The sequence below is a fragment of the Pseudorasbora parva genome, chromosome 8 (assembly GCF_024679245.1).
Source record: "Pseudorasbora parva isolate DD20220531a chromosome 8, ASM2467924v1, whole genome shotgun sequence".
Taxonomy (NCBI): domain Eukaryota; kingdom Metazoa; phylum Chordata; class Actinopteri; order Cypriniformes; family Gobionidae; genus Pseudorasbora; species Pseudorasbora parva.
In genome coordinates, this window is record NC_090179.1 from 37,838,874 (window position 1) to 37,850,048 (window position 11,175).

General features: G+C 44.2%; 1 protein-coding gene across 1 annotated transcript; it reads right to left on the reverse strand.

Annotated features, from left to right (window-relative positions):
- Positions 1 to 885: 885 nt before the first annotated feature.
- On the reverse strand, positions 886 to 4,098 carry cryaba (crystallin, alpha B, a). The gene is made up of 3 exons (XM_067451846.1): positions 3,323 to 4,098; positions 2,697 to 2,819; positions 886 to 1,577 (listed from the first exon to the last, which is right to left on the reverse strand). The coding sequence occupies exons 1-3, from the start codon at positions 3,509 to 3,511 to the stop codon at positions 1,392 to 1,394; spliced, it is 498 nt and encodes a 165-aa protein (XP_067307947.1). The 5' UTR covers positions 3,512 to 4,098; the 3' UTR covers positions 886 to 1,391.
- Positions 4,099 to 11,175: the final 7,077 nt, after the last annotated feature.

Below are 11,175 nucleotides of genomic sequence, written 5' to 3' on the forward strand. Positions count from 1 at the left end.
TGTATATTTATATTTATAAAAAATATTTATCTTTGATTTTTAACATGCTATTAAAATCCTTAACTTCATCCCTACATATAATGTGGTTCACAGACACAGCTAGCATTGAGTGACAATTTAAGTGCTTGGTAAAGTACACATACAGTGCTGCTTGAAAGTTTGTGAACCCCTTGTAGAATCTGTGAATTCAAAATGCATGTTAATATATATATAATTTTTTCTTCTTCTTTTTTTAGATATTTAAACAAAATAAGAAAAATATTTATTATTTAATAGAGAAAATCAAAAGTGTATGTAAACTTTTGAACAGGTAATTTTTATAAATGTATATTGTTTATTTTATAAATATGTATTTTTTTGTTTTGTGGACTATGTAAACATTTTTTATGTCAAATATCTTATTTTGTAAAAATTAATCACATTTTCACAGATTCTGTAAGGGGTTCACATACTTTCAAGCAGCTCTGAATAGGCAAATTGCATAGAGTTTGATGTGGTGTATAGTGCAAATGTTCCATGCATTTCATGAGAGGGTACTCAAAAAGTAAAAACAACTTTTTTTTTCTTTTTTTTAATGCTGAATATAGCTACTGCAAAAGTCACTGTTACTTGTTAGTTGCAACACGTCACTTTAGGAGACATGGAAAATAAAGTATAAAGCCCATTGGGAATGACAGAGGACTAAACGAGTTGAATCTTGTCAATAACTACACCCCTGCAATCAGCGGTCCAAAATCGTGGATGTTTTTTTCTATTTCACCAAATTACACCACATATGTGATCCATAGCATCTTACCACTGAGGTAAATAAGGCACATTTTTCTGTCTCACGTCTATATACATGCAGCCGTTTGTGATTATTCATAAATGTACAAAGTGCAAAAATATTCAGCAAAACACATTCAACTTAGTCCGATAGTTTAGACCCCAAATAGATTAATAAGTGCAGCATACTTAACATTCAGATGCACAACATATGCTGAGATAATCATATCAGTATTTTGACCTGGGGATTTATTAAATTCAGATAGGCCAGTGCTGCACAACATCCCGTTTCAATTCTGCTTCCTCTCAAAGCCAAAGTTACAATCATCATCCAAGTCAGCCACATAAATGATATACAACGTCCAACTGTGAGCCATAAATATAACAAACCAAACCCAAATCCTATAACAACCTGCATTTACAGGCCTAAAGCACTGACCTACTGCACGTTTTGCCTGACGTGGTGTTGTTGACTATGGACAGATATGTTTCTGGTTATATAACTTTGTTTGCTTCTATGTGTTGCATTAAAGCATGTGATCGTATGCCTGTTCCAGTAGGTTGTGGTGAAGTTGCTAGGTTTGTTTGTTTGGAGACGAGATGCAGAGCTGCAGCTGTCGACTGGTTTACTTCTGCGCTGGTGGCTTCTCTCCACAGATGATGATGGGCCCAAGGATGTCCAGCAGGTAGTGAGGTGCGCAGATGGTCAGAACGCCATCAGAGGACAGAGATGAGGTGATGGACCCTAGGTCTACACCAGGTGGGATCTTATACTTCCGGTAAAACTCCCTTGCCACAATGCCGTGCTCATCCTGTTCCAGAGACAGTGATGATCATTGCACAATAACACGTCACTGAGAGTAAAGTTGAATCGACTTTAAATTGAGGTATAGGAAAAAAGAACTAGAATTGATATTCAAAATTTGAATTTAGAGGACACATTACATCGATCAAAAGTGGCAGTATAAAGACATTTATAATGTTACAAAAGATTTTTGTTTCAAATAAATGCTGTTCTTTTGAACTTTCTATTTAGACTCTTTCCAAAGATTGATCATAATGATAGCAGAACTGTTTGATAATAATAAGAAATGTTTCCTGAGCATCAAATCTGCATATTAGAATGATTTCTGAAGGATGACATGAGACTGAAGACTGGAGTAACACAATTATTAAAGGGGTGAATGCATGCGATTTCACTTTTTTAACTTTAGTTAGTGTGTAATGTTGCTGCTTGGGCATAAACAGTATCTGCAAAGTTACAGCGCTGAAAGTTCAATGCAAACGGAGATATTGTCTTTTAAAGTTAGGCAGTTTATTGCCTACAAAAATGGCCGGTTTGGACTACAACGAGCTTCTTTTGGGTTGGTGACATCCTAAACCCTTGCTAGTCACTGCAGATGTGACTTCTGCCCGTAATGGTAAGGGGACGTGGCGTTTCCGGACAACCTGTGCTTGGCACTTATAAAAATACAGGAAACTACATTTGGCCATCTAAATAATCTAAGTTGATTCATTAAACTGCATTTTTGATCAAACAAATGCAGCGCTGGTGAGCAAAAGAGACATCTTTTGAAAACATTTAAATGTCTTTTCAATCCACAACTTTTGAATAACAGCATTATGTGTCATTTTAATTAGAAAAGAGGAAGCCTGAATGTTGTTTGGAAGTTAAAAAAGTCTTGTCTTTCACTTCCTGTCTTTCCAATCAACATCCTGGGAGTGTGACCAGTATAATTGAAACTCATGGATTGAAAGTGAGAAAGTTCCCTTTGGAATATGTATTAAATACGTGTAACCTTGCTTTTTATAACCCAATACTACGATAAACATAATTTATGCTAGCAAAATAACCATTTTAATGAATCAAGAACAGCTAAGTTTAAAATGGTGAATAAAATGAAGGCGAGTTTGAATATTTGTTTTGTTACCTGCCGTTCATTATGTTTCCCATGAATCTCAATAAAATCATCATTGACCTTGATAGTCAGTTCGTCCGGAGAGAAGTGCTTCACATCCAGGCTGATCACAATGCGATCTCTTTCCTTTCTCACCTGTGTAAGAGAAAATGGAACTGAATATACTGCAAAAGACTGGCTCATAAAAGAACATGTTACCAAATGTCAAGAAGAGAAACTCTGAGATTCAGTTTATTAACATTAATCAACACATCATCATGAAGCAATTTTACAGCAGTTGTTAATCTAATAATCTAAGTATTAAATATGCAGTTTCACCAAAAAGTCTCACCAAGGCTAAATATATTTGATCAAAAATACAGTAAAACGAGTAATGTAATGTATTCCTGTGTTCAGTGTCATATGCTCCTTCAGAAATCGTGCTGATATGCTGGTCAAAAAAAAAACGTAATATTTTGTGGAAACTGTAAAACATTTTTCCAGCATGTATTTGAAACATTAGAACAGCATGTTTGAAATAGAAAACTTTTTGAAAACTTTTGAAATTTAGCAAAATTATAAATGCCTTTACCGTAAAAAGTAAGCATTAGCTATTTGAGTAATGGCTAATTTGTAGCAACATGAGCAGTTTAACTCACCTCTGACATGCCACTGTCCCACCAGTTTGGAAAGCGCCAGATATAAGGACGATAGTAAAGCAGAGGTAAAAATAGGTGGCTGCTGGGTGGGTGCTCTCCAAAATTCTGGTCATAAATTCGATGGGAAGACGAGAAGAAGCCTGAGAACCAGGCCCGGCGGTACCAGGGATTATGAACAGAAATGTCCATTGTATCTCAGAGAATCTGGAGTTGACAGCGGCTCTGCTGCATGTTCTGCTGTGGCCCTGTATTTATGGCCTATCCGTAAACCTTATGTCAGCTGCTGATCTGTCTCCAGTTCTGAGGTAAGGTGTTTTTTGCTGCCCTCTTCCCCTCTGGCTAATTCAAACAAAAAGCCTATTTAATCACCCATCGCTCTCTCTTAGATCCTACAGTCTCAAACACTGGGGTCTGAATAGTGTTAATGCCGCTCTGCTCACAAGCCTGGAAAAATATTTGCCTGCATGGCTAAGTTAGAATGGTTCTGAGTGAAGCCTCCATGTCAACTGGCCACATCCCAAGCTCTTGTGCCAGGAGGGATTCTGCCACCCGTGCCCTGGACAGGACACAGCCAAATACTATCTGTTCCCTCCTGTCTACTATCAGAGGAGAACTCAGGCAGATAATGGTATGACGGGAAATGACGAATCAGCAAGATTGGTGATCTGCTGTAAATGTGATAAATGAGCCCTCGAATCCAAGAGCATCACTGCCATCCCATCTGAGAGAGTTGGACAGGTGTTATGGAATGGGGCTGGAAACATAATGTCTGTTGTGGATCTCTATATGAAGTTAGGTCTGCAATGGTATCATCCTCGCTAGAAATGTGCCGTTCCCAGGACGCTCTCAGAATGTCCCTGCTGGTGTCAAGGATGCCGCCTAGTTCACCCAAAAATGGTAAATGGACTGCATTTATAAATGGACTGCATTTATATAGCGCTTTTATCCAAAGCGCTTTACATTTTTGCCTCACATTCACCCATTCATACACCGACGGCGATGTCAACCATGCAAGGCGCCATCCAGCTCGTCGGGAGCAGCTGGGGTTAGGTGTCTTGCTCATGGACACCTCGACACTTGGTCAGGTGGAACCGGGGATCGAACCACCAACCTTCTGGTTTGTAGACAACCTACATGAACCACTGAGCCACTGCCGCCCCAGTTGCCACTGCCGCCCCAGTTAAAATGAAATTGATGTCATTAATGACTCACCCTAATGTTGTTCCACACCCGTAAGACCTCCGTTCATCTTCAGAACATAGTATAAGATATTTTATATTTTAGTCCCAGAGTATATGCAGTCTATGCCCAATTTACTGTCCATGTCCAGAAAGGGAATAAAAACATGGCTGATTAGAATCTCTTGAAGCATCGAAAATACATTTTGGTCCAAATATAACAAAAACTACGATTTTATTCAGCATCAGTGATCTCTTTCTCATTTGTTTTCAAACCTCAAATAAAGATTCAAACGGTCATGAATCAGTGAATCGATCAATGATAAGGATCGCCAATGTCACGTGATTTCAGCAGTTTGGCAGTTTGACACGCGATCCAAACTGCTGAAATCACGTGACATTGGCGAGCCGAATAATACAGTTAAGAAATATATTGTACATGTGAACTCTATAATGTGTAAAGAAAGTGTTTTTTGTTTTAAAGGAACTGTATGTAAGAAATGTATTTTAATTAATCATAAAATGGTCCGGATATGTCACTAGACATTAAGAAATCATGTTAAAGGTCCCGTTCTTCGCAATTCTTTCAAACTTTAGTTAGTGTGAAATGTTGCTGTTAGAGCATAAATAATAACTGTAAAATGATAAAGCTCAAAGTTCAATGCCACGCAAGATATTTTATTTAACAGAAGTTCCCTTTCAAAGCCTACAGTGAACGGCCGGTTTGGACTACACCTCTGCACTTCCTGCAGGAATGACTAGAACCGTTTGTTGACTAACCCTCCGCCAAAAAGTACACATAAAAAAGGGGCCGTGGTCTTGTTGCTCTCCCACGTGGAGAAGAGCGCGCATTGAGCGCTTGCATCTCCCCGTTATGGTAAGAGGCGGGGCCTTTCCGGGCAACGTGCGCTAAGCTGCTGTCCAATCACAACACGGGAAGCACTGGCCCAATCAGAACTCGTTACGTGTTTCTGAAGGAGGGACTTCATGAAACATCAGGCCGTTTTTAGGACAGAGAACACAGCGCTGTACAGATAAGTAAATTGTGTGAAAAATACTGTTTTTTTTACACGCGAAACATGAACTCATGTTATATTGCACAATGTAAACATAATCAAAGCTTCGAAAACACGCGAAGAACGGGACCTTTAATTTCAAATACTTATATCACTGACAACAGTAGTCCGGCCAGGATATTGTCATTTAAAAGTTGTTGTTGCAGCCCTCAACGGATGTTGTCATGTTGTGTTTTGCCTGAAGCTCCACCCTCAACCTATCGACCAATCATGAAGTCAGTAGTGTTTCGGCATCCGGGTTGCTAGACCTGCTCTAGTTACCACAGCTGCAGCTACAAACGTTCCTGCTGAACCTGCAGCCTATCTGGCAACCTCCAGTCAGGGGAGAGGGATACACCTGCAGTACAAGTTTTGGCCACAATATTACACTTCCTTTCACGAGTTTGTGTGCCCATATAATCTTAGTGAAAGTGGTAAACAGATTTGGCTTGCTGTCTGCTATAGAGGGGCTTGGAGAGGATATTCTACCCGAGCTCCGATTGCCCCCCTATAACAGGCTGTCACATGCCTGTCCTGTCGTGTGTGCACTTGTGGGTTTTGTTATGTTGAGCATGTGCTCGTGTCCCTGTCAGTTCCCTCCCCCTTGTTATCTGATTATTGGTTAATTTGCCCCACCTGTTCTCCCTCATTATCTGCCTTGTTTGTTCCCTTTATAATCTCCTTGTGTTTGTCAGTCTGTGTTGGATCCTTGTGTAATGTCTGCGTCTTCCGTCCTCCGTCCTCCGTCCTCCCCGTGATTCTGTTGGTTTGTTTAAGTTTATATGTTATTATTCTATTATGTGTTTTTCCCCCTCGTGGGTTTTGTTTTGAGTTTGTTTTATTTGTTATAAATAAATATATTATTTTCTGCACTTGAGTCCTCGCACCATTTCCTTTGTCTGTGACGTGACAGAAGGATCCAACCATACTATGAGGACTCAGCAGAGAAGTTCTCCCTCGGTGCCAGTTCCGGGGGTCCCGAGTCCGGGAATCCCGAGTCCAGACATGGCCTGGAGGGCCGTAATGGGAGGGTTTGTGGTGGCAGTCCTGCATGCTTGGGAGAAGCACAGGGTGTCATCCACCACTCCGGTGGTCCCAGTTCCGGTGGATCGTGCGCCGGTGGTCCCTGTGCCGGTGGATCATGTTCCGGTGGTCCCTGTGCCGGTGGATCGTGCTCCGGTGGTCCCTGTGCCGGTGGATCGTGCTCCGGTGGTCCCTGTGCCGGTGGATCGTGCTCCGGTGGTCCCTGTGCTGGTGGATCGTGCTCCGGTGGTCCCTGTGCCGGTGGATCGTGTTCCGGTGGTCCCTGTGCCGGTGGATCGTGTTCCGGTGGTCCCTGTGCCGGTGGATCGTGTTCCGGTGGTCCCTGTGCCGGTGGATCGTGTTCCGGTGGTCCCTGTGTCGGTGGATCGTGTTCCGGTGGTCCCTGTGCCGGTGGATCGTGTTCCGGTGGTCCCTGTGCTGGTAGATCGTGTTCCGGTGGTCCCTGTGCCGGTGGACTCCGTTCCGGTGGTCCCGAGTCCGGAAACGGCCTGGAGGGCTGTGATGGGATGCTTTGTGGTGGCAGTCCTGCATGCGTGGAAGGAGCACAGGGCTTTATCCGAAGCCCCGGAGGCAGTTCCGGTGGTCTCAGTTCCGGTGGATCGCGTTCCGGTGGTCTCAGTTCCGGTGGATCGCGTTCCGGTGGTCCCTGTGCCGGTGGATCGTGTTCCGGTGGTCCCAGTTCCGGCAGATCATGTTCCGGTGGTCCCAATGCCAGCAGATCGTATTCTGGTGGTCCCAGTGCCGGTGGATACTGCTGGACTGGAGAAGTTTCCCCAACGCCCTGCCTGCGCCGCTGAGGCGCCCTGCTCTCCCTGCGCCGCTGAGGCGCCCTGCTCTCCCTGCGCCGCTGAGGCAACCTGCTCTCCCTGCGCCGCTGAGGCGCCCTGCTCTCCCTGCGCCGCTGAGGCGCCCTGCTCTCCCTGCGCCGCTGAGGCGCCCTGCTCTCCGTGCGCCGCTGAGGCGCCCTGCTCTCCGTGCGCCGCTGAGGCGCCCTGCTCTCCGTGCGCCGCTGAGGCGCCCTGCTCTCCGTGCGCCGCTGAGGCGCCCTGCTCTCCGTGCGCCGCTGAGGCGTCCTGCTCTCCGTGCGCCGCTGAGGCGTCCTGCTCTCCGTGCGCCGCTGAGGCGTCCTGCTCTCCGTGCGCCGCTGAGGCGTCCTGCTCTCCGTGCGCCGCTGAGGCGTCCTGCTCTCCGTGCGCCGCTGAGGCGTCCTGCTCTCCGTGCGCCGCTGAGGCGTCCTGCTCTCCGTGCGCCGCTGAGGCGTCCTGCTCTCCGTGCGCCGCTGAGGCGTCCTGCTCTCCGTGCGCCGCTGAGGCGTCCTGTTCTCACCGCGCCGCTAAAGCGTCCTGCTCTCACCGCGCCTCCCTGGCGCCCCCTGCACTCACCGCGCCTCTCTGGCACCCTGCTCTCACCGCGCCTCCCTGGCGTCCTGCTCTACCCGCACTGCCCTGGCTGCCTGAACTCTATGGGCCGCCCCGGCCGCTTGAACTTGGTGGGCCTCCCGAACTCGGTGGGCCGCCCTGGCCATTCGAACTTTGTGGGCCACCATGGCCTCCTGAACTTTTTGTTTTCCTCGTTCCTCCCTTGTTTACCCCTCCCTTGTCTGTACCTTCTTGGTCTGTCCCTCCCGTGCCCCCCTGGTCAGTCCCTCCCGTGCCCCCCTGGTCTGTCCCTCCCGTGCCTCCCTGGTCTGTCCCTCCCGTCCCTCCCTGGTCTGTCCCTCCCGTCCCTCCCTGGTCTGTCCCTCCCGTCCCTCCCTGGTCTGTCCCTCCCGTCCCTCCCGGGTCTGTCCCTCCCGTCCCGCCCGGGTCTGTCCCTCCCGTCCCTAGTGGAGCGTCTGGTAGCCGCTCCTTAAGGAGGGGGTAATGTCACATGCCTGTCCTGTCGTGTGTGCACTTGTGGGTTTTGTTATGTTGAGCATGTGCTCGTGTCCCTGTCAGTTCCCTCCCCCTTGTTATCTGATTATTGGTTAATTTGCCCCACCTGTTCTCCCTCATTATCTGCCTTGTTTGTTCCCTTTATAATCTCCTTGTGTTTGTCAGTCTGTGTTGGATCCTTGTGTAATGTCTGCGTCTTCCGTCCTCCGTCCTCCGTCCTCCCCGTGATTCTGTTGGTTTGTTTAAGTTTATATGTTATTATTCTATTATGTGTTTTTCCCCCTCGTGGGTTTTGTTTTGAGTTTGTTTTATTTGTTATAAATAAATATATTATTTTCTGCACTTGAGTCCTCGCACCATTTCCTTTGTCTGTGACGTGACACAGGCAAAATGAATGAATAAAATAATGAATGAATTAGTTATTTATATAGCACTTTCATATGTACTACTGTACACCCAAAGCGCTTTACACTCGTGTCAGGCATCTCTCCTCAACCAACACCAATGTGGTATACAAAATTGTACAAAAGGGAGGAGCAGGGGAGGAGGAGGGATGCTTCAGGAACTAAAAAGGGGAAGAGGTAAGCTACTGGTTTTATACCTTGGTATTAATTGAAAGATTAGATGGGCGTACTCCTCCCGAAATTACGTTTATTAACTTCACTTAAATAAAAGAACATTTAAGCAAAAACAAAGAAAAGCTGTTTGGATTTAAATAGGCAAATGCTAAGTGTCAACGCTTGGATAATGACTGCAGTAAGTATTGTGTTTCTAGCATCTTATATGTTTGGCAACAGTTCTTCTAACCCTAATTGATGGAGTGTGTAGCTTTTCATTTCTTAAACAACCATGAAGGAAGACACATCATATTCCAGGATGACAATGTCAAGGTTCATCAGGCTCAAACTCTGAAAGAATGGTTGAGAGGGAGCATCAAGATTCATTTTCACACATGAATCAACAATTAATGGGTTAGTTAATTAAATTAATCGGTAATCATTAAATTATTTGAAAGTCTTTGGGATGTGCTGGAGGAGACGCATGATCTTGACCTAAAATGAATGCACCTCTTGACGGAAATAGCATGTGCATACATTTTCGGTCAAGATCATCATGCATCTTCTCCAGCACATTCCAAACACTTTCAAAGAATTTGATTATTCATGAGTCTTCATGCTAACCATTCTTTAACAATTTCTTGATATTGTCATCCTGATGTGTCTACATGGTTGTTTAAGAAATAAAAGCTACACACTCCATAATATAAGGTTAGAAAAACTGTTGCCAAACATATACCATAGTAGAAACATAATAACCACTGCAATAATGATCCAGTCATAGACAAGTGTTTGCCTATATATTTAAACAGCAACTTTTGGGTAGTGTATATACACTGTAGCATTCTTAAATTTTGGTTTGGGACCAGTTACACCATCTCAGTTTTGCTTGAGTAGAGCATGACTGATCCACCAAGAAATTTGAATATTTTGGAATAAACAAATAAATCATGGTTATTAACCATTTTCTGTTAATTAAAACAAATCAGTCATATAGTAGAAAGAACAGAGGACATGTCTTATGGTGTGCTAATTTTAGCAAAATTTTTCAGCAAAAAAGGTCCATTGACATAGAGTAGAGCTCACTATGACAAGTCACTTTCAAACCAAGCAGTTTCTTTTGGTCAGCACGAGGAAACTACATGTTCCACTTTTACAAACCCCATTCCAAAAATGTTGGGACACTGTACAAATTGTGAATAAAAACAGAATGCAATGATGTGGAAGTTTCATATTTCAACATTTTATTCAGAATACAACATAGATGACATATTAAATGTTTAAACTGAGAAAATGTATAATTTTAAGGGGAAAATAAATTGATTTTAAATTTCATGGCACCAACACATTTCAAAAAAGTTGGGACAAGGCCATGTTTGCCACTTTGTGGCATGCCCTCTTCTTTTTATAACAGTCTGCAAACGTCTGGGGACTGAGGAGACAAGTTACTCAAGTTTAGGAATAGGAATGTTGCCCCATTCTTGTCAAATACAGGCTTCTAGTTGCTCAACTGTCTTAGGTCTTCTTTGTCGCATCTTCCTCTTTATGATGCTCCAAATGTTTTCTATGGTTGAAAGATCTGGACTGCAGGCTGGCCATTTTAGCTCTTTGGTCCTTCTACGCAGCCATGATGTTGTAATTGATGCAGTATGTGGTCTGGCATTGTCATGCTGGAAAATGCAAGGTCTTCCTTGAAAGAGACGATGTCTGGATGAGAGCATATGTTGTACTAGAACTTAGATATACCTTTCAGCATTGATGGTGCCTTTCTAGATGTGTAAGCTGCCCACGCCACACGCACTCATGCAACCCCATACCATCAGAGATGCAGGCTTCTGAACTGAGCGCTAAAAACAACTTGGGTTGTCCTTGTCCTCTTTAGTCCGGATGACATGGCGCCCCAGTTTTCCAAAAAGAACTTAAACTTTTGATTCATTGGACCACGGTTTTCTACTTTAACACAATCCATTTTAAATGAGCCTTGGCCCAGAGAAAACACCTGCGCTTCTGGATCCTGTTTAGATGTGGCTTCTTTTTTGACCTATAGAGTTTAAGACGGCAATGGCGAATGGTTGCCGCAGTTGATTGTGTTCACCGTTTTCTGGAAGTATTCCTGAGCCCATGTTGTGCTTTCCTGTATGTGAT

What these genes read in the sequence shown, in the direction of transcription:
- cryaba (XM_067451846.1), bottom strand. Translation starts at nt 3,511, where the DNA reads ATGGACATTTCTGTTCATAATCCCTGGTACCGCCGGGCCTGGTTCTCA. An exon ending in GGGACAGTGGCATGTCAGAG is followed by an intron (nt 2,820 to 3,322) that starts GTGAGTTAAACT and finishes TCTCTTACACAG; the next exon opens with GTGAGAAAGGAAAGAGATCG. An exon ending in GGAAACATAATGAACGGCAG is followed by an intron (nt 1,578 to 2,696) that starts GTAACAAAACAA and finishes TCTCTGGAACAG; the next exon opens with GATGAGCACGGCATTGTGGC.